Source organism: Lycium ferocissimum, chromosome 5, assembly GCF_029784015.1.
Source record: "Lycium ferocissimum isolate CSIRO_LF1 chromosome 5, AGI_CSIRO_Lferr_CH_V1, whole genome shotgun sequence".
Lineage (NCBI taxonomy): Eukaryota > Viridiplantae > Streptophyta > Magnoliopsida > Solanales > Solanaceae > Lycium > Lycium ferocissimum.
In genome coordinates, this window is record NC_081346.1 from 22,700,485 (window position 1) to 22,724,823 (window position 24,339).

At 34.4% G+C, this 24,339-nt stretch overlaps 1 protein-coding gene across 2 annotated transcripts; it reads left to right on the forward strand.

The window, feature by feature from the left end:
* The first annotated feature begins 10,347 nt into the window (after window positions 1-10,347).
* LOC132056524 (uncharacterized) lies at window positions 10,348-15,782 on the forward strand. Of its 2 annotated transcripts, XM_059448761.1 has the most exons (5): window positions 10,348-10,513; window positions 14,658-14,748; window positions 14,917-14,990; window positions 15,098-15,224; window positions 15,299-15,782. In XM_059448761.1, exons 1-5 carry the CDS (start codon window positions 10,461-10,463, stop codon window positions 15,557-15,559), a joined length of 606 nt encoding a protein of 201 aa, XP_059304744.1. In that variant the 5' UTR covers window positions 10,348-10,460; the 3' UTR covers window positions 15,560-15,782. The 2 variants fall into 2 exon arrangements, with proteins under 2 accessions (XP_059304744.1, XP_059304746.1); XM_059448763.1 differs by lacking the exons at window positions 10,348-10,513; window positions 14,658-14,748 and having other exon boundaries at window positions 14,976-14,990; window positions 15,288-15,782.
* Window positions 15,783-24,339: the final 8,557 nt, after the last annotated feature.

Sequence of the window (24,339 nt, forward strand, 5' to 3'; positions counted from 1 at the left end):
CTTACTTCTGTGAGAGATGTAGAAGTCCCTATCTTTCCGAGTAGACCACTTGGGGCTCAAGAAAATCATTTTTCAGAAAATGATTTGAAAGAAATGCAAGAGTAAAAAGCTAAGATGAATATATGAAGAAAGAAAAGTATTGATAGTATAAATATTAAGGATAATCAAAATAAAAGAAACAACAGCAGTAGTAAAATTGAAGCATAAGATAATGCGCATAATAGTAATAGTACTGGTAAGGGAACAGACAAATGCTCCAGGTTAGAACCTTTCTCTACAACTGTGGAGAGAGAAACAGCTTCACTTTCTACTAATCGCCTACCCTAATCCTCAACCTCGAGAAATGCTTATTCCAGCGTACTTATCCTCGATGAGCGACGGATGTATCGTATCCGTTTATCGCCTCTCTCTAAGTCTTGACGGTTTCCATTTTTACCTTCTCTCCTCAAATCTATCGCCACCAACCTCTTGCACCTCCTCACTGTGGCATATGTGCTCCTCCTCTTCACATGCCCGAACCATCTCAGCTTTGTTTTTCGCATCTTGTCCACCACGGGTGCTACTCCCACCTTGTTGTATATCTTCATTCTTAATCTTGTTTCGTCTAGTATCTTTCGCACATCCATCTAAACATCTTCATTTTTGCTACTCTCAATCATCTGAACGCATGAATTCTATGTTTAGCTGGCAATTCATCACAAATATTAGTCCAAAAAGTTTGGCCAGAAGTTCGTTTTTATCCTTAACTTTTTGTTTTTAGTTCAAACCGAATATACAATATTGAGCATCTTACTCCTCCTTCCAAATAAAAGAGGGACTCCCTCCGTTTCAGTTTATTTGTCTAGTTTTGACTTGACATGATAAAAAAGTCAAAAGAATTTTTAAATCTTGTGATCTTAAACTAACGAAATGTAGAATTTACCAAAAATAATTTTTAATCTTATAGTTTTAAACATATCATGTGGAAAGTTAGAATTAAATAGTTGTCAAAAGAAGAATTATTTTTGAAACGGACTAAAAGGAAAGTAACACAGTGAATATTATTCATCCTGTCCCAACTTAAATAGTCTGTACACCTTTCTTTATAGTATGTCCCGAAAATTATAATATATTTATACTTAAAAATAAATTAACTTTAAGTTTTTTCTTTATTTTTAATAAATTATCTATAGCGATATAAATACCAAAAGCTAATTTAGATTATAAGTTTCAAACGGCTTTATTTATTTGTAAATTATATCATTTTAAACAGTGTCACATATATTTGAACAACAAGAGCAAGTGTTTATTTTGACTTGCTGGATGCTACTAAGATGCTAAACAAAGTTTGATCAAAAGGACAATTAATCATGATAAATGCAAGCGATCGAGTTAGATGGTGATATATTTCAAATCAAATTAGGCAAAATGAAAAGTGGAATCAGTGAAAGCAGTTTGAATTTGTTGAAAGAAGTTTTTTTTTTTTTTTTTTTTTTTTTTTTTTTACCATTTAAAGAAGGAAGTCTAATTTTCAGTAACTGACAAAAAGCAAAAGGGGAAGAATATCAGCTTTACTTGGATGGATAGAGCAATTTTGGTATTGTCAAAAGAAGAAAAATATTGTAAATACTCTCAACCAAATTAATTTCAGACATACTTTTACCGAGTTTTACAGTCAAGTCTTTACATTTCGATAGCACGTGGTGACAACTTGCAAAATACTCCCTCCATTTTACTTTATCATTCCTAATTTAACTTAGACAAAAAGTTTATACAAAAATAATTTAATAATTATGATCTTAGACTATAATATTTGTGTGGGTAAAAACTGTTGAGACTTGGAGTTTTAAACATATCATTTGTATGGTTATAGAAGCTTCTTATTAAGAACATATAAGACTATATTATTTTTTCTGAAAATATAGTTATAAAAAGATAGTATCAAACAAAATAAAATGAAGGAATTACTAAATATTTTTGTTTTCCCATTCATCCGAAGTGGAAGGAGAGTCTTTTTAAGGGAATGGAAACAAACGGCATGAATGAGAAGTTTTCACCTATAAAACCAAGTTATCCACAGCATTCAAAGTTTGATCATGGAGAAAATTTTAATGTATTTTCTAATTTAATGAATTTTTGCGGAGAAAATCTGAATTAGTCATACCGAGGAGTACCAATATTAGTTTGGTTGTAAAAAATATTAAAATAAAAGAGGTAATATCTACAATATTCAAGGGAAAAGGACCTTAGATTCAACTATCGTTATAACTTCCGTGGGACCCATACAGATTGGCATTACTTGGAAGAAGAAAAAAAAGATGGAGTGGCTATATAATGCTACGGTTAAACAAATTTGTTCCAGGGCTGTTGGTGTTAGTGGTTACTTGATCTTGTTATGTTTTGCCTTTTGACTAATGGTTGCAAACATTTCTCCATTAATCAACTTGATTAAGGCTAAAATCTACCATCGGCAATATACGCCAGTCAGATTGCAAGTTGTTCGAGCACTTTTTTTGTCAACAAAAATACAGAAAATGCAAAAGTTTTTGCTTCCACTAATAGACTTTTTTTATATAGTTATTAGTGAGTAGGCTTTAAAAAAAGATTAGGAATCTGTTTATCCTACTTTTCATTGTTAATTGAGTATACAATTTTAATACAACACTTTGTTTCTCAACAAAGCCGCCAAAAGAAAATAAGGTGGGGTTTGGGGTGAGGTATACGCAGACCTTACCCCTAAAGGAGAGATTATTTTTCGATAGATTATTGGCTCAAGAAAATTAGTTTTTAATAAATGGTTTGAAAGAACTGCAAGAGTAAAAAGCTAAGTTGAAAATATTGAAAAAAGAAAAGTCCTAGCAGTATAAATATTAAGGATAACCAAAGTAAAAGAAACAATAGTAGTAATAAAATTGAGGCATAAGATAATCATAATAGTAATAATCTTGTAGCAAGGAAACGGATACTACGAGGCCCAGAACCTTCTTATCTCATTGTCGAACGACGCTACACTACCTACTACCATCTATCAGATCATCAGATAAAATATTTAGGTCATTTCCTTGGTGAGTTGTAGATGTGTCGCATCTGTCACTTTATACTTTCTCGGTCTACCTTTGCCTAAATTTGACTATCTACCAAACGACCCCATCGTTTGTATTATGTACCACGCGGCGGCTACTCTTTGCAGCACTCGTATATCTTATTGAATCTTTTTTAATGCACACGTATTGCTTTAACATGTCGCTGCAACACCATTTTTTACGAACATGTGAATTTTTTCACGAACACTCCGGGCATACGGCATAGTGTATTTAACAACCCTGTACACAGTTACCTTTAATTCTCGGTGACATGTTCTTCTTAGGATGATGCCAGCCTAAGTTCTTTTATAAGACAAAATGTGTACAGAACGTGCCGTTTTATTAGATTATAGACATGCTTCAAATGTAACCTTCACTAAACATAGATCTCTTGTGATGCCACAACAACATATCGATCAACTGAAGCCTTTAGACTTTAAGGTCTGTCTCTTATCTCGTCTGTGCTACGTAGGTGTCGTCGATCTATACTATATCGTCTACGAATAAGCGTACACCATGTGATACTTAAGATCTTTAGTGTCGATTCCATTCATGGTGAGCAAATAAAAACAAGTTGAGGAAGCTGACCGAAATGCAATTTGGAGAGTGTTAAGTATCTTTCATTATTTGGGTTTGAAAAAGGGTTAGATAAGAAATGCCGCAGTATAGTAAATCGATCATCTTGTACAAAAATACTTTATCCACATTATCGATAAGTACCATATGTAAATAGTAACTACAAATCTAATAAATGAATGACGAAGTCGATTAAGAGACAAACAAGTTCTCGTAAATAAACACATTAATATTGCTACGATACTCGCTTTTATGACATGTTCATGAGTGTAGGACAACACTCAACTACATTTTACTAACCCTTGTTGTTATTCTACGGGATCATTATACTCTTTCGTCTTCGGGCATAGATCGAAAATGACATTAAACAAGATTAACATTTGTGAAATCACTGTGCGCTCTCGGTGAAGTCGCACCGTGGTTGCATATCCTCTGCATCTAATCCCCACCTCCCCCCAATACCAATATTTAAAATCGTACTACCTACTACCTTCTCCTTAAACCGTATAAAAAAGCCGATCTTTCGCACCTGCCCGTTTAATGTGTGGACACTTATAGCGCATCTATTTTAGTTATGACGTATCCGAACCATCTCAATCTCGCCCCGCATCTTGAAAATCTCCAAAAACCGAGGCTAAACTACCACACAATTCTAAATGGCATTGGATTTCATCATATAACACTTAATCCTATCTCTCTTTGATAGTGAACTCTTTTTTCACACATCCATCACAACATTAGTAAAAGAATAAGCATTTAAGTCATAGTAAAAAGGAACCAAGCTCATGAGCATTACTTACAGCATGGGGCGAGAATTTTGGAATATCCGGCCATTTTTATCATGTTTGGTAGAAGGTATAAATTTATCACCGGAATAAATTTATACCCACCAAATATCCGTATAGAACTTGCTTTTAAGTTTTTGGGTGGCTTATCTCCTTATCTTGGGATTATTTTATCATCTTTTAGATGGTATAAAATAATCCCGATGATAAATTAGTTCCGGGATTATAATCCCGGGATAAATTTGACTATCTACCAAACGACCCCATAGTGTATTAATTAAAGTTACTGGCAAATCTGTCATTGTATTGAATTTTTTTAATCTTAAGAATGCTCTTAAATGTCGTGTTCCGGAATTTTTCCATGTGCATTCTATGACGTTGCAACGTCCTATTACAGTTCCTTTTTCTCCTTCTGTCTTCGAAGGATTCCATTTAAGTTCTTTTATAAGACAAAATACAGAACGTGCCATGCGCATAACATGTTTCAAATGTAACCTTCAATTAAACATAGAAACTTCTGCAACTCTAAGTGTAATTTTAATGGTAAGTCCAGAGAGGGTAGAATGTTGACCCTAACCCGAACCTTGAAAGATAGAGGAGGTTGTTTAGAAAAACTCGAAATTTGAAAAGCGTGACATAAAAGGGGTTAGATAAGAAATGCGAAGAAAAGAAGCAATGACAAAATACTATAGCTAAGCATTATGAAGAAAGTAATAGTAACTACAAACTAATAAATAAACGAAGTACAAGAGACAACAAATAGTCGAAATACTAGAATATTGCTACGATACTAGTATGACAGGGTAAGTAGGACAACACTCAGCTAGTACTAGCACCATCTAAATCTCCATAAGACTATCTAAGGTCATGCTCTCGGTAATATACTGCGCCATATCCGTCTAATCCTATGGCTACCTCTTCGGCAAATCCATAGCCGATCTCTTCCGCCTGGGGCAGTTGTGCATCTCCTCTATGTCGAACCATCTCAATCTCGCCTCGCGTCTTATCCTCCACGAGGCCACTCCGCCTTGTCCGGATATCATTTCCTAATCTATCTCTCTTGATATGCCCGCATCCGTCCCTGACATCCTCGATTTTCCATACCCCGCAACTTTCGAACTTGAGAATTCTTGGTGACGACACTACTGTCTCATACGACATAGTTGGTCTAACCCTTGCATTTCTGTACACTTGCTTTTAAGTTTTGGTGGCACGCCATCGCCAAACATCGATGTGTACATGATCGTCAATCTCCCCATCCCCTTGGATAATAGGCCTAAGGTACTTGAAACTTTCTTTCTTTTGAATAACTTGATTAACAAGCCTCACCTCCACGCCTATCTCAGGCTCGGTAACGTTCTTTTGAACTTGCACTCTAAGTATTCCATTTTGGTCCTACTCAACCTGAACCCTTTAGACTCCAGAGTCTGTCTCCAAACATCTAGCTTATCATTTCACCCCTTTGTCTCCAAACAAGAGCTTGAATCGCAGTATCGTCAATAGACTATGTCGTCGCAAATAAATACTCGGCATGAACGCGTCGTCCTATATCACCACGATAAGTTCTCACGGGTGCGGCCCCGTCGCGTTGGAAAATGTCAGGAAGTCCTTGCTCCCTCATCCTACACGATCTTCGCTCCGTCAAACGTATCCTTGATCAGCCTGGTGTATGCCACGGGTACACTTTAGCATCAGTATCTCTATAAAACCTCCCTTGGGATTTGTCGTATGCCTTTTCTAGGTCGATGAATACCATATGTAAGTTTCTCTGCTTTCCACTATCTTTGCTGCATAGATGAATCATCATGATCTACTTGCCACGGCATGAATCCAAGGCGATTCTACGAAACGGGACATGTCTCTCCCTCGCCCCTCGTCTCCTTTATCCTCTCTCGACTTTCATAGCGTGGCTTAGCAGCTTGATGCCCCTATAAGTGTTGCAACTCTGAATGTCACCCTTGTTCTTGTATAATGGAATCATTGTACTCCGCCTCCATTCTTCAGACATTCTCGCCGTCTTAAAAATGACTTTAAACAACCCAATCAGCCACTCCAAACCTGTCTTGCCTGCACTCTTCCAAAATTCAACCGGGATCTCATCAGGCCCGGTAGCTCTCCCTCTACACCTCCTGCAAACAACACCCTTGACCTCTTTAACCTTTATACTCCTACAATACCCAAATCGTGACACCTATCAGAACGCTTTAACTCTCCCAACACAATGTCTCTACCCCCTTCTTCGTTCAAGAGTTTATGGAAATATGCCTGCGATCTTCGTCTAACGAGAGCATCCTCCACTAGTACATCGCCGTCCTCGTCCTTGATGCACTTTACTTGATCCAGGTCACGCGCAGCCCTCTCCCTCGCCTTGGCTAGTGTGTATATAATTGAAAGATTTACTCTATATAATACCCGTTGGTAATAGTTCAATAATTAAAAATGCATAATTGGACGTCGATTAGCTAAATTATGAAGGACCTGTGGTACCACATGCTCTAGATTATTGCAAACTAATGATTGTGGGACAGACTAATTATTGATTTAGACAAACGACATTAGTTGCCACATGCAGACATTCGGGCAGGGCCCAATAGATCCAATCGGCCATTCAATCTGATGGAGCTGTTTGAGGCAAACGAAGAATGTAAAAATGGCTCAGCCGATCAGTTTTTAGAACGTTGTTTGAGATGCAATTGATAAATAATTATTCTCAATCCCAATATTTAGTCACTGTCATTGATGTTAAATTACAAATGAAACTCCATAACATTATAATGAAAATTTCACATATTTTAAAATTTCAAACACCATAATCTATATCTATATATAAGATAATTTATTGCGTAAACGAGGTGATGTAGCGCTCTACATCTGTACCTTCGTACATTTTATTTATCTTTTATCTCGTTTTTTTGACTTTTTATCCCTTTTATTTAATTTTATAAAAATTAATATTGCCAATTGCAAAATATGCATGCCAATAAAGAAGTGCGTACTTAATGCAATTAATTGTGCAATGTTTACACATTAATGAAAGAAAAAATGGTTTCAAGCATGGCTGTTACGGTTGCAACTCTTATCCTCCCAAAAGGAAAATGTTTGGGAGAAGGCAAAGCATCAAGGAGTTGGAAGACAAAGAGGCATTTTCTATGGTTCCTTAATGCAATTAAATATCGACATTCAACATATGGCTCCTTTTCTAGACATTGAAGATAAATCACATTGTGCTTTGTCCAATAGTCTCTCATACGTGGAAGCTTTTTATACAATTGTTTACTCAGAGGACAACTGAATTTTGTAGCCATGCCTGGAAGGAAAACAGCAATTTGTGTGGTTTGCCTTGTACATTTTCCCTGTTTCTTGAGTTTAACTGATTTAGAATGATTCGAATGTACTGAAATATTTGATTTGGTATTTGCTAATCTTAAGAGAATTTTATGTGACCTTTCATTTGTGAAGGTATGATCATTTCTTTCTTTCCATGTATTAATACTATTTTTTTGTTTGTACTTAATGTAGCATAGTAGCAACTGTAAGAAGTTCTCATTCTTATTATTGAGTACTAATAAGGTCAACTTTATAAACTACCTCAATTTTTATACTCAGAATTTATCTTCAGTAGCAATATGTAATCTTAAAGTGAGAACGACCAACAATTCAATTATTGAACATGCTTTAGCATTGTGTTAAAAATTGTAAGATTTCACCTTAAGTTTTATTATATTTTTGTTTTTACTATCTCAATTAACCATTCAAATACTATTCTTGGTATTATTATTTAACGATCTGGACTAACAATTTTTTCTTTTTTAATTTAGTTTAGGCTATCGGAAATTGCAAATTAGGGTCAAATTAATCAAACCTGTCAAAGCGAGCAATGAAAGGTGATATGTAGTATAAAACACAATTATTATTATTATTATTATTATTATTATTATTATTATTATTATTATTATTATTATTATTATTATTGTTGTTGTTGTTGTTGTTGTTTGTTGTTGTTGTTGTTGTTGTTTGTTGTTGTTGTCCCTATCTTTTTCCATATATATGTTATATTTAAAAAAATCAAGTCACTCATATAACCCTCTTAATTGTGCTAAATGTGTTGTGTCAAAAATAAAAAATAAATTATCTCTCTTAATTATCTTTGAAATTCTAACAATCTGGGGACCTTTTATATTCTAAAAACTTCTCATTTTAATTTCAACATTTTCAATATCTATTTTGTGGTATCAAGAACATGTAGATTATTGTCACTGGGAGAGAAAGAGAGGAACGGATACTTTTGCATGCTCACATTGAGATAGTTTAACCTAAAAATAATTTTCTCAATAATTTGTAGAGTATTAAGTGAATTAAAATCAGTTTATTTCATTCCTTTTTACCCCTTAAATATTAATTATACATTAGTAATGACTCCAAAAGTCACGTCGTACGAATTTAATATTTGATGAATGTGATGTTCATTTGAAATGTGAAACGTGTTTTTTATTCTCTATATATATCAATCAAACTAGAGAATAAACACAAGAAATTGCAACTATCATTTTTGCAGTTCTTGCATAGCTCATTTGATTACCCTCTTTCACCGGCCTCTCTTTCTCACATAGTAGCTAACTTTCTTTTGTCGTTCGCTTTTTTTTTTTCCAAAAATGATTTTTCATTCTTATTATCTTTTTTTCTTGACCGTTAATTATTTTATTTCTTCTTTGATGATTCAAATATGATAATTTAATATTTAGGTTGGTGAACGGAAGAAAATGAGAAAGTGATGAAAATAGAGAACTAAGCAATTGGATCCGTGAGTAAAAATATACCTTGATTTGTATGGATTTAGAATAATAATTTGTTCACAAATGTAACTTTCTCTTTCTTTTCCCCTTTTCCCCTTTTATAGCCTTTGTTACTCATATAATTTCATTTTAAGCTCTTATGAATTCTCTCATCAAAGCCATTCCCTTCTGATCATGTCGTATGTTTATGGTAGAAGCTTTTAAAAGTAATTGGCATTTTTTTAATTGCCCAAATTTAAAATAAATTGGTGGTGAAGTATGAAAGCTAGAAAATTGTGCTTTTTTTCTTTTCATTTTTTTTGGCTTCTTTTAAATTTTAAACAAAAATAAAATTACGAAAGTACTCAAATTTGACTCCATAACAAACCTTTAAAAAAAATAAGTACTTAAATACATATAAAATCTGATTACTTCGATATGCAGAGATCAATTCTTCTTAAACTTCATTTCTTTCTTTACATTCTTAAGGAAAAAAAGTTTTAGATTCACCTATATTAATAATACAAAAAATTAAAATAAGAGAAGAACATATAACGAAATGTTAATCTAATGCATTTGAAGTTGAAGAACAAAAAAATATTTCAAATATTCAAATTCCAAAATAGTTGTAATACTTTAGTACTGTGAAAAAAATCTTTTGTAATCTAATGAGGTTTTTTATTACCGCGCGAAGCGCGGAAAAATTTACTAGTAATAATTATATTTCAAAGACATGCCCAAGAAATGGTGAACTGACGCTATTTCTACGAAGAAATTGTCCGTTTCCCTTTAAATGGGCTGGTCTTTAATTTTTGTCCCTTGAAATGGGTTGGTCTTTAAATTATGGCCTTTAGTTATTGAACTTATGTCTAGTAGTACATAAGTTTTTTAAGGGAAAAAGTAATGCGTTACATCATTTGTGAGATATTACTATGCGAAAATATAAATTTATGCCTTGAGAATTTTTTTTTTTTTTGGTTATGAGGGACAGAAATTGAAGACCAGCATAAAATAAGGACATAAATGCCAATGACCACCATTATTGTTGGTTGGACTGTTTGTTTGTGGGGCAAGAATCTTTATTGGGCTGACTGGCAGAAAATCCAGTAAGAGATAATAGAGTGAGCTGACCCAAATCCATCAAACGTCGGATAGAAGGGCACAAAAATTAGAGAGGGACAAAACAATCCCATAAAACCTTTTACGCAAATAAAGTTGTCCCCTTGATCACGTTACTTAAGCACTCTCTTATTTTTTTCTGGTACATGTCAAGCACTGTCTTGTTTGTTCATCATAAAAAATTCAGCCAAAAAATCAAGTAAGCTACGTTTAATACTCATTTTATGTTGTCTTTTTGCCTATGTATGTTCTAATTTTCTCCTAAGTTTGTTGTTGAATACTAGGTTTCTATGTTAGTGGGGCTTTAGCTCGATTTCTTTTTTCCAATTTCTGGCAGCTTTTTCCTAACTTAAAATTCAATCAACACTTATTTGCCTACAAAGACAACTAAGGAACCATAGTTCTTAGAAAAGTGAAGCACATTATCAGATTATAACTATTTGGTTTTCCGTGGATAAGTTTTTGGATCCCATTTCCTATTTGAGATTTAGGATTTCTAGAACATGGGTGCAATACTAAAGAAAGTATAAAAAAAATGCATTAAGTGGGATTTGGGTAAATAACTCAACTTTCAATTGAGGGCACCATTAAGCCTTTTTGTAGCATGTGTGCCAACATGTAATATTAGATCAATACTAGAAAATATGTACATAAAATATCTAGTTTTGCGGAAAGACCATGGGTTCACTTACTTTACCCTGAATGTTTCTGGTTGAACTGGGATAGATGAAATTTTAGTAGAATTTGTTGGTTAAATAATTTTTTGTTGTTCGGTTGATTTGCGTCTTGGCCTGTCTTCTTGTTGTATTTAGGAGCTCCAATTTTCTATGTAACATAAGCAAATATGTGTATCATGTGAGTTCCAACTTGATGGGTTTGTAGATTAGCTTATTGATTACTAGGATTCTAGATTTGGGTTTACTAATCGAGCATCATAATCTGCTTAGAGTAGAATGCTGATGCTGATTTATAACATTTTTCATCCGAGTTTATGACATAGAGAGGCAAAGATGAAAATTGTCCATGTGGAAGATGAAGGTTACCTGGCATCTTAGCGTAAAAGTTAAGGGTAATGGGGGATGATTGTGTTTCTGTGTTGAGTCGTTAGTAGTGCGTGACAAGTCATTCATGTGTATCAATTATCAAACATGTTCAGGAGAATGACGGTGGCATGAACTGAATGAATGAGGTTTGTGGCACGTTACTGTTCATAAATTATTCTTCGGAAAGCTATATTATTGGCCAAAAAAGGAAGTTTCTTGGGAAGAAGACATTTCTTAATTTTTGATGGATGGGTTTGGGGGTCATCCTAGTCTTCATTCTTGAGAACTCAATTTACCATTTCTAAATTTCACAGACAAAGTTGTTCTGCTTACATTGGGCCAAATCTCAAGTTGTTCTGCTTACATTGGGCCAAATCTCAAGTTGGGTGTTCAACTTTCCATCCCTTCCCCTAGACTTGTACAACCCAAATTGGTTGGGGAGGAGATCGTTCTTATATATGGATTGATGGCATGGGTTCTTGAAAATTTTAATTTTCACGTTTAAATTTCATAAGGTCAATTGTTTTAGTTTGTATCTATGGCCCAAAGGTGAAGTCGGGTCTCTTTCCCCTCCCTAGCTTTCTTAATATTGGTAAATGGCATCGGAGTATATCCCGGTATTGATTTGTGATGAATTAACAAGTATAACAAATCTTAAGCTAGTTGAGGTAATGAATTGTATTATCCATTTCTCCATTTGCACCTTTTTCATTCCAATGTTCAATAACTTGGGATCTCTAACACTAAAATTCTCAATTTTTTTCTACCGACATACAAATTTAATAAAAGAGGTCCCTTTTTAGCACAGGATCATATGTAATTGTACCAACATCACTACGCCTTAATTCCAACTAATTGGTATTGCCTTTTAAATTTATAGGGCAAGTTGTTCATTTTACGTATATGGTCCAAGATGTGAGGTAGGGACTCTTGTCTCCCTGCCCATCCCAGCACAATGTGGGGGTTCTGTGGAGGTGAGATGAACCTAAATGTGTGAGGCATTTGTGGAGAATTGAATAATGATTTTTGAATGCAAAGAGGCAACTCAATGTGAAGCATGAAATCAGTGCTTTAAAACGTGAACTTGGTTGCGATTGTTTCTAGAACATGGGTATAACATTAAAGAAAGCAGAAAAAAATGCATTAAGTGGGAATTCACCATTGTTCCTCTAGGTAAATAACTCAACTTTCAATCTAGTGCACCATTAAGCCTTTTTGTAGCATGGGTGCCAACATCTAATATTAGATCAATTCTAGAAAAAATGTACATAAAATATCTGATTTTGCGGAAAGACCATGGGTTCACTTACTTTATGCTGAATGTTTTGTTCGGTTGATTTGCATCTTGGCCTGCCTTCTAGTTGTATTTAGGAGCTCCAATTTTCTATGTAACGTTAGGAATATGTGTATCATGTGAGTTCCAACTTGATGGGGTTGTAGATTAGCTTATTTATTACTAGTATTCTAGATTTGGGTTTACTAATCAAGCATCACAATCTACTTAGAGTAGAATGCTGATGCTGTTTTATACTCCCTCTTTCCCAAAAAGATTGTCTTACTTTCTTTATTACTTTGTCCCAAAAAGATTGGCACGTTTCTATATTTAGAAACAATTTAACTTTATGAGATGATTTACAACCACACAAATATCTAAGGCTTGTTTTGGACCACACATTTCAAAAGTCTTCCTTTATTTCTTAAACTCCGTGCCCTGTCAAACTAAGACAATCTTTTTGGGATAGAGGGAGTAACATTTTTCATCGAGTTTATGATATAGAGAGGCAAAGATGAAAATTGTCAATATGGAAGATGAAGGTTACCTGGCATCTTAGTGTAAAAAGTTAAGTGTGATGGGGGATGGATTTGGAAGGGGAAGTTGTGCAACTTTGTTTGAGTGGTTAGCAGTGCATGATAAATCATTCATGTGTATCAAACATGTTCAGAAGAGTGATGTTGGCATGATCTGAATGAATGAGGTTTGTAGCATGTTACTGTTCGTAAATTATACTTCAGAAAACCACTTTATTGGCCAAAAGATGCAATTGCCCAGGGAGAAGATATTTCTTAATTTGTTGATAGATGGATGGGTTTGGGGCTCATCCTGGTTTTCATTCTTGAGAAGTCAATTTTCCATTTTTAGATTTCATAGATAAAGTCGTACATTTATGGTCCAAATTTCAAGTTCGCTGTCCAACGGTCCTTGCCCTCCCTTACACTTCTAAAGCCAAATTGCTCGGGTGGAGATCGTTCTTATTTATGGATATATGGCATGGGGTCTTGAGAATTTAATTTTCACCTTTAAGTTTGATAGAGAGAGTTGTTTTAGTTTGTATCTATGGCCCAAAGGTGAAGTCTGGTTTCTGCCCCCTCCCTAGCTTTCTTAATTTTTGTAGATGGCATGGGGATGAAGCTACATCCTGGATTCCTGGTATTGGTTTGTGATGAATTAACAAGTATACTTCAATCTTAAGCTAGCACTCCGTTTATACCCATTTCATTCCACTGTTCAATTACTTGGGATTCTCTACACTAAAATCTCTATTTTTTCTACCGGCATACAAATATGTAAAAAGATTAAAAAGATTCCTTCCAAGCACGGGATCATATGTACTTGTACCAACATGACTAAGCTTTCATTCCAACTAGTTGGTATTGCCCTTTTAAATAGGGCAAGTTCATTTTACATCTTGCAAAAGTTGGGTAGTAAATCTTGTCTCCCCGTCCATCCCAGCCCAATGTGGGTCTCTGTGGAATTGAGAAGAACCTAGATGTGCGAGACCTTTGTGGAGAATTGAATAATCCAAGAGGCAACTCAATGTGAAGCCTGAAATCAGTGCTTTAAAACATGAACTTGGTTGCCATGGGCACTTGTCCTCCCGAGGACAGGATGCATGGGAAAGATGCCTTTGCTTTTGGGAAGACCCTAAGACACTTTGGATCAATGAAAATTGGAGTGAAAAGGTAAGGAGAATAAGAGGGGCTTTTCTTTTAGGTTGAGTTAAGAGGGAGGAGAAGCAAAGGAGGGGGATATGTTGCTGGTCTCTTCACTGTCTGACATGCCTAAACAAAACGAGTTATGTTGAATTCTTAAGTTCACATGAACTTTATCTTCCTTCCCGTGGTGTCGATGCAGGGAAAGAGTGTAATGGGATTTATGCTTAGCTATGTTGCAGCTGAACTGAAAGAAATATTAATTAAGTTGGAGAAACAACAACAACATACCCAGTGTAATCCCACAAGTGGGGTCTGGGAATTACTTAAGTTGGAGTATCTGAACTAAAACTTTCTTTCTGAATGCAGGTCTTTGCGGCTGCAATATTCTAGATACCAAAGTTCTATTTTGCTTGTGGATTGCTGCTGCATAGGTTACCAGGTCCTTTTGTTCTGCATGGTATAGTTGAAAACATTTACCTTCCTTTTTTTTTTGAACAGTAAAAAAAAAGAAAAACATTTACCTTCCTACCAAACACATCCTTAGTCATATAAGTTGCTCTAGAATGTTTCATTTGTAAGAGTAATTCTGGCAACTGCTAATTAGCTGTTTTTAATGTTATTGCAGGATCCAAGTAATTCTTTGGATGATAAGTCTGAAAGCAGACTTTATGTTGGAAACCTGGATCTTAGAATATCAGAGTAAGGATAGATCTCTGCAATCAAATTCCCTGGTGAACTTGTAGCACTGGAATACTATATTGCCCAAGACTTGCTTCACCTGATTGTATATTTATTTTTGACACCAGGGCTACTTTGATTAAGATGTTTTCTTCCTTTGGGAAGATTGTAGCTGAAGACTTCCTGTGGCACACTCGTGGCCCTAAGCGTGGGGAGCCACGTGGTTATGCTTTTGTCCAGTTTAGCACTAAAGAGGTAAGTTGCAGAACTCTTCAGTTGCTCATCATTGAGAGTAATTACTGATTTCTATGTTTAAAGTGAGCATGCAGGAAGCTGTATTGGCCAAGGAGAAGATGCATGGAAGATTGGTCTGTGGTAGACCTTTGGTTGTTAGGCTTGCCAGTGAGAAATATTTGATGGAAGGGTCTGAAAGTTCTTCTTCTGCAGCTGGTGGGGAGACGAGCAAGTCAAACTTTATTGCTGGCTCCTCGGCTCAAATGAGCAAGAGTGCCAAAATAGCTGCAATTAAGAACAAATTGAAGGCCATGGAAGAAGGAAGCCAGAACTCAAAGAGACAAAAAAATGGCTGACAAGTTGTCAGATGGTTGATGTCAGATGTCAAGCTTAGTTGAAGTTTTCTGGTCTGCATCACCTAAACAGACTCTTAACTCATTTATTTTGCCGTTCTCAGAGTTACGATATACATTATCTTTGTATTATGGGAATGCCAATATTATTATTCAAAAACCTCTTTGCATATCAACTTTATTTTCCTGGCAGTAACCAGACAAGTGACAAATGCTAACTTACAGATCTGTCGATTCTCGTTACGCACTTGAATTTGAAACTGCAACTTGGACCATACTTTAATGGTTTTAAACATAACATAGTGGGTGGAGTGTGGACCAATTGTCCATGTGATTAATTTCCGCAGTTTTCTTGTAGTTTCTGTTCGCTCTGAATCAAATTTTCAAGCTTTATATGATGAGATGTTAGCATTAGTTAGAATTAAGGGGCAATAAGATGCTAGTTGCTATGTCTAAGATCAAGTGGTATATTAGTGATGAGATCAAGTAATCTTGTTTTCTCTGAGTTTAACGAGGACAATTTTGTTTTGAATTTTTAAAATTGCAGTATGTACATGTTCAGTTGATTTTGGCTATGGTTACTGCATTTTCAAGATACAAAATGGAAGAGAACTGGGCAAAAACTTGTAGGATTATTGAAAATCTTAGGTCAGTTGTTATATGGAAACAGGTCATCTGGACTAGACCTTTACCAGGTATGGTAAAGATTAACACAGATGGAAGTTTCAACATTTAACAGTGGTAAGGCTGGAATTGGAGGTGTGCTCGGGGACTCTGAGGGAGATCTTATCATGGCCTTCTCAATTTCCATTCACAGTACTAGCAACAATCATACAGAAGCTGCAGCTATGGAAGCAGGTGGTGTGTGCAGAATGGCTATAACAAAATCAGCATTGAGGTAACATGCTTAAAGAAGGGACTATCAACAGTATGAAGCTCAAGAGTATCATTAGAGGCACCACGAGCAACTTGAAGGATGCTGAATTTAATTACTCTCATTGTTATAGAGAGGCTAATCTGGCTGCAGATTTCATGGCTAAATTGGCGGCATCGACTAGAAATAGTACCTTTTGTTACTCTTTTCAACTTCCCGATTGCTTTTCTTTGAGCCGAGGGTCTATCGGAAATAACCTCTTTACCTCCTAAGGTAGGGGTAACGTCTGCGTATACTCTAACCTCTCCAGACCCTGCTGGTGGGATTACACTGGGTATTATGTTGTTGTATTACTTTTTTCAACAACTCCTGAAAGAGGCGAAGGGACCATTGCTACTTGATAAATGGCAACTACCAAGTGTAAGAAGAAATTACGATAAGACTAATTTTTTTGTTAGTTGATTACGTATTGTATTTTATGGAAGTACTTGTGCATAGTTAAGTATCTTCCGATTTTTTTTGCAGACTGTGTGTTACAGTCTTGTGCATTTATTTTTGAGGTAAGGTGGATGTCCCTCTCATTCTGTGTTGCTGCAAGTTTTTGGATGATGGAGTGTCCTGCCACGCCCAGAAACACCAATGGTCTAACCTGGCAAGTTTTAAAAAATTGATTTGCAGCCTTTTAAAAATTTGTTAGTATTAGTTTTATGTCTTTTTAAGAGATTTTACTTTTACACATCAAAGATATTAAAAAAAAAAAAAAAAAAAAAAAAAAAAAAAAAGTAATTCATAAGAAATTTTTGCAAGATTATTTTTTTCTGTTCAACTTGTAAATGGTTAAGTTGACCCATTCTCCCTTTATGTACAAGCACAAGGAAGTGAAATAGGTCAGGTGCTTCGAATTGTATATTGTCTTAATTTAATTTGGTTCTTTACAAAATTCTATTTTCGACATACTGACTTGGGATCATAATTCTTCCTTGACATATTCGTATTGTACTTTCCAAAAGGGTTTGTAATGCATGCATAATACTATAGACCTTTCTGATTTGATTTACCAATAGTTCTAAAATGATGGATTTACTGATTTACTTAGCCGCGTACTATATAGTGTGATAATTGATAATTTTAAGATGCCTAACTTTGATGCTCTCTGTAACCACTATTTAATCAAGGTTGCATTATCCATTTGGTGAAGTTATTCATTTTTGCATACAGACCCTTACTGATTTGTCCTTTTATAAGTGAACTAGGTAAGGTATGCCCGTGCTGTGCACGGCCCAACAAGGTCAATCGCTGTAATTTTTTTTTTTTTTTTTTTTTAGTTATTTGAGGTTTAAGTTTAAATTTGTAACGAAAAATGATTCTATCTCTGTTGTACTTGTGTATATTTCTGATTGTACAATATTTGTTAAGGATGGACTCACTTAAAGATAATTAGTTATACATTTTATTAAAGTTATAATTTAAATAAAATAATAGAATATATTGAGGAAAATTATATGAAAGTGGTTTAAATTGGAGTTCTAATATTATTGGCCCATCTATAAATGAGCTAATAATTTATGGAAAATTTACTTGTTATAGCTACTTTTACTACCTATTTAATGTTAATAACTACCTTTTATTAAAATTAATAATAATAGCTAATTAATTTTCTAAATTGCCCATTATAGATACAACGTAACTTCCACTTATCGGTTCACAAATACACCGTAAATAAAGGGAAACGCTATCTCATCTTCCCATTTTTGAAACGCACGTAATATACTTTAGTTTCTCTCTCCTTTCCATTAATTTTAGCCTTTTTTTTCTCATAGAATCTATCCATTACCATCAAGCACGATTCCACTACATTTCTTGTGCCGAGATTCGTGGGTGGTATCGTGTATTTGTGTAAGTTTTTCATTTTTTTGTGTATTTTAGTCAACTTAATTCTATATTCTTGACTGTTTTCAAAAATTATAACTTTCAATGCTTAGGGTTTCCCATTTTGAGTAGTGAAAATCATCAATTAATGGCGGATGAAAGCACATCTGGTAGGGTTACAAGAGGTATCCCACATACTCTTCAAAATTTAGATTCCCTTCGTTTGATTTGGGTATTTCTCAAAGAACAACATGATGTTGATGCGAACACGGTGAGAAACTTGTTCTTTGAAAGGAGATCTAAGAAAATCCATGATCCTTCCGAATCGAAATCCTTCAACTCGTTAATTTGGAAAAAAAAAATGATTTTGATACCGCCACAAAGAGGAGAAAAACATCCGATGTTGCTTATAGTAGCAAAGGGAAAAATGTTGTAGAGACAGATGTCGGAGAACAACAATTAACGATGAACAAGCAGGTATTTTTTCATTTATTATATATATATTTTTTGTGAATAAAATTATATTGTACATGTTGCTCAAATTCGGTTAATGATTCATGTATTTTTGACCGCATCCGTAAGTATAGTTGCATGTATTTATTGATCGAACATTTCATTAATAGAGGGGATAGCATTCGTATGTATTTTTGTATTGTTTGAATTAGTTTTGTATATGAAACATACGTAGAACCGTGTCATGTATTTCACTAACCATTTTTTTGTTATCAACATATAAAACTATGTATCATGTATTTGTAATTCCTCACATTTATGTATATGCACGAAATTGATGTGGTCCACCATGCATATCGCAATGTTGAAACACGGACAAATGTGGCAACCGAAGAGCAAGTATTGATTGAGTATGTTAAGGGCCACGGAGCTTATTTCCAATGTCCCGTGGCATACCGTTGACAACGTGCTAATACCGGTGAATATACAAGAAGAAAATCATTGGTTATTGGTACTCCTTTCATTCAAGGACAGGTATTTTTAATGATGAATTAAATATTTTATCATTAGTTTTTCATTCATTATTTTACCGCTGAATTCTTCTTCTTTTTTTTTTAAAAAAAAAATGTACAGGCGTCTGTATGTTTACAACTCGTATCAATCACCCGGGCACAACGCAAGTTAAGAATGAAATAAAAAAGCTTGCTACTGCCACATTTCCTACATCCGGCTGGATTCTATGTAAATCAAAAAAGCATAGATTTGGTGAAAGACCAAAGATATGCGGATAAGGGACGAGATCGATATCCTTGAAGTTGTCTATGTTGATAACTCCGCCGTAAAGTAACCTTTGGTAGCACGTAAGTTATAGACATACATTTTTTAAAATATCATAGAGTATCAAATACATGATATATCATATCAATTTATTATTCTTATAAAATACATGAGTTATTTGAACTTGAGATACCTTGTTTAGAACTTGAAACATATATTTTCTAATAAAAGTTTTTTTTTTTTTTTTAGGGACCGTGACCGTGGTGTTTTTGTGGCAACAGATGTCGAGTATTTGACATCGGGTGAAAGGATTCCGGATGTCATTGATGCACACATGCAGCGTATGAGATACGGTGCACTCTTATGGGACTACGTCGAAGGCAAGGTTGCGACAATGCAGTGATAATGAAGTTCCACCAAGACCGATCGTGCCACCAATCGATTATGACACCGTAGATGCAATTGATGTTTGATAAATACTATTCGTGCATTCCATGTTTTTTGTCCTTTTTTTCATTACAAGAAACAATCCGATGTTTTTTAGATGTATTTTGACTTATGTTGGATAATTATCATTTAACCAAAGTAATCTCGATGGGTTTTATGTTCCATATGTTTGAAGTACTTAGTTCCATATATTGTCAAATAAATCTGAAGTTTTGAAAAAATACAGTAAAATGCGACACCATGAATCCACAAATACATTTATTCACCAGGTTCACAAAATATGTATGTTTTAATTCCCCAGTTCACAAAATATGTATGTTGTAGATATGTTTTAGGTTAATAAACACATCTTGCGTATTTGATATGGATATTTCATCAGGATCCCACGGACTATGAAGATTTTATCGTGCCTCTTGTTTTCAAACTGTGACTTTGGACCAACTTGAAAACCCCTTTATAATTACCAAAGTTATGCCGGACCCGGCATACTTTTGTTAAGGAATTACAAATTTTATGCCGGACCCGGCATACTCATGCCTTATGGGCAGACTTGGCATAAGTATGCCGGGTCCGGCATAACTTTGATAATTCCTTCACAAAGTTATGCCGGGTCCGGCATAAAAGTTTGCCCTTTAAAAGTATGCCCCCATCGGCATAAACTTGTTAAGGATTTACTAAACTTATGCCGATGGGGGCATACTTATGCCTTATGGGCAAACTTTGCCTTGAAGCATATATATGTATTTTTTCAAGCATATAAACCAAAGTTACATGGAAAAGTATTATGCCGCAACCAAATGTCCATCCCAGATACAAATTCACACTTTGCACGGCAATACAAAGTAGTTAGCAATTGTTGATAGACTTGAAATTTGGCATTCAAGTGCCACCTGATTGCATCTTCGTGAGACCCAAGAAACATTTTCCCATCTTTATTTTGAATGCTCCATCACAAAAGGATCGTGGTACAGATTGTTGGTATGGCCGGGGTACACTAGAAGAATAGGGGTGGCAAAATGAAATCAAATGGATCTCACACATTGCTAGACACAAATCGTGCCATCGCTCCATTACTTCGCATTTTTGGTAGCTAGTGGCATTGGTTTGGAGAGAAAGGAACATACTCGGATTTCAAAATACTCGCTTCTTCCGATAGACTTTGCAGAGAGATTGCACAACATATTCACATCCAAGGCAGAACAACTTCAAATGGCAGAGAGCTCTTGCTTTGCTATGAATTGCTATCCCTAGCTAAGTGTAGTTGATTGAAACTGGTCGTTTTTTTTTAATGTAATAGTTGCTCCTAGTTTGACTTATACAAGTTAGTGAGTAGGAATTTTACCATGTACGCTTGAAGGTCACTTTAACTTTGTGCCGTAAAAGTTTTTTGGATGGAATAAAATAGACTTTCAAAAAAAAAAAAAGTTTGCCTTATAAGGCAAAGTTTAAATTTTGTAGTGCCCCCCCTCGCGGACTTTTAGTTATGTTTAACTAAAAGTCTCATGAAAAAGCGTACTTTGTCTTTGAGGGGGGTATTTTTAGTTATGCCGGATCAAGATAACTTTAACTTTTTCTTAAAGATTTTATGCCGGATCCGGCATACACTCCCCGCCCGCTCGCGAAATTATTTTTTTATTTTATGCCCGAGCGGGGTTCGAACCCTTAACTTCATGTATTCGCTCATCTTTCCAAGCAAAGGGCAAATAAATACATAATTTTAAGTTGACATTACCAAGACAACTACGATCCTCCAATCCAACAAAATTCCAAAATAAAAACAACTTTATCATTTTTGCAAGTATATAATATGTATGTTAGTTTACCAATTACGCATTATTTTTTGATATTGAAAAAAACACCATACGTATCGTGAAAAAAAAATTCAATTAAGATCATTTTGAATGGGACATTCATTTCATTGCAAAAATTTATATAGTACTACAACAAGTGTCAATGGAATTTTTTGACACAAGTGTTCAAATACCTAAATAACCAATCTATCTTCGGTAAAAAAGTTAAATTGATAGGAACACAGGAAAATTCACTCCTCGCAGGCTCAAAACTACATGAACGTCACGTCGTGCCCAAGTTGTCCACAAGTACTGCAAGCATGTCTGCCCTTTCCAAACAACAATTCACTTAAAGGCTTATCACGCCTCTTCTTTGGCCTACCAGGCGGTCTCTTGTATCTTGGGGGCAAAACAACATCCTCCAAGATGTGGTTGGGAATGTTCCATTCACGCTCGTCTGCAGAGGATCCATAGGTATATCATATGTCTTCAACACGGTCGCCGGTTTGAACAAATCATAAATACATAGTTCGCTTTACATTGTTCATAAATACATAGTTTACAAATACATAGTTTAGACAAGGCAAAAATACATAGTTTAGATATTATAAAAATACATAGTAGAGCTACTACCTGAATTACATTTGTTCGTAAATACATGGTTTAGATATTGAATTACGTAAAAGAAATACATAGTTTAGATTCGGGAATAAAAAAGATATGAACCGGATCTTCGGAAAGTTATTGATGAAAACTTCGAAAAGTTATTGGAACGTGTAAAAGAGAAAACATATTTCAATATAACATACACATATTGTTACACTTCGTAAATACTTAGGTTTAGCTTTTAAAAATAAAAGATATGAACCGGATCCTTTTTTTTTGTATTCCTAACAATTCTTTTAAATTAACATAATTAAAATAATATTACATTTTTATTTTCTAATATCATTTTTGAAAATAAATCAAAAAAAAAAAAAAACCAAAATCAGAAGAAATAAACAACTTTGACATTATGATCCAAGAAAACAATTGAAATCACCTAAATACAAATTGAATATACGAAATTTGTGAAATCAAAAACGGTCTTTTTGCACGAATTACCTGATGATTGTCGTGTTTGTTATTGCATTTTCAGATGTGTTGAAGATTTATTTTTGAATTTTGAATTTTTACGTTATTGATCGTTGAACAATGAATGGAAGAAGAGAATCGTTTAAGGTAAGGGGATATTACGGCCTAATTATGTGGAAAGGAAGTTAAAAAATATATTGAATTCGCATTTAATATCACCACGTTTAGAGGCTAAAATAAAGGAAGTCGTTCCCTTATTTACCGTATGCTCATGTATTTGCCGACAAGAAATACATCCGAAAACATACACAAATCATTTCGATTTTTAGCTACGAATTGTAATATTAAAAAGGGTAGTTACAAATGGTAGGAAGCTACAATAAGGTAGTCATTTGAGAAATTTTACCATAATTTATTGGGACTCAGTGTTTATGCTAAACGATATAATTTTTTCATAATTAAGTAATTTAATGAGGCAACAATGCATGTTAATTAATCATGATTAAGTACAAAAAAATTATGTGCAAAAAATCATGGTTAGAAAAACATAGATTTGTTTTGGGCAAATAGTTTTAATTTTACAATAAAACTTTGTGCAGAAAGTTTTTGGAATATTTTTCGTGTCTTTTGATGGATTATATGTTGTATGGAGTAATTGTTTTCTGAAATCTGATTTGAAACAACTTTCAGAAATCCATTTTAAAACTTAGCAGCACTGATTTAGGTTTGTTTTTCCAGTAGTTATAATGTAGGTAAAAATAAGTACAAGGCCACCAAAGAAAAAGGTAAAACTAAGTACTTTTTATTTGTCCCGTTGGTATTAAGTAATAGGTGAAAAATGAGAACATCTCACATGAATCTATATCTATATATAATATAAAGCTGAGCATAGACAAAGTGATGTGACACCTCTCTATGGCCTTCATTCCTATTTATCTTTTTTCTCCTTTTTTTTTTTTTTTTTTTTTGGATTTTTCACATTTTACTTTTACTTTTTCTCCTATTTTTTATTTTATTTTTATAATTGGCTATATAATTAATACTCCACTTCTTCCTATTCCTTTCAGATATATGTTACAGTAGAGTTCTAATGTTTATTTGCTGCAATATAATAACGGTACCAACACATAAAAGAGGACTACTTGTTGCAATTAAATTATCAATGTTCACACATTGATGAAAGGAAAAATTACACGAATAGCAGTTACTGTTTCAACCTTTCAAATTCCTTAATTATGAAGGAAAAGATTTTTAAAAGTCTTGACAAGTTACTAGACTTATAATATACCACAAACAAAAACATGCAATATGTGAATCAAATTTCCTCAAGTAGCTAAGCCTTTTAAAAATCTTTCCTTCAAGATGCTATTTTTTTGCTTCACATCGCCACCAAGAAGGAAGGCAGATAATTCATCTGTCTCTAATGAAGTTTCTATCTTCTGCTTTGGGGGAAGTGGTTTTCAGATTTAGTATTGCTAGGCTGAAAGTTTTATGTTCTT

Coding starts and splice junctions, on each gene's coding strand:
- LOC132056524 (XM_059448761.1), top strand. CDS start 10,461: ATGTCAAGCACTGTCTTGTTTGTTCATCATAAAAAATTCAGCCAAAAA. Junction 14,991..15,097: donor CTGGATCTTAGAATATCAGA/GTAAGGATAGAT, acceptor TTTTGACACCAG/GGCTACTTTGATTAAGATGT. Junction 15,225..15,298: donor TCCAGTTTAGCACTAAAGAG/GTAAGTTGCAGA, acceptor GTGAGCATGCAG/GAAGCTGTATTGGCCAAGGA.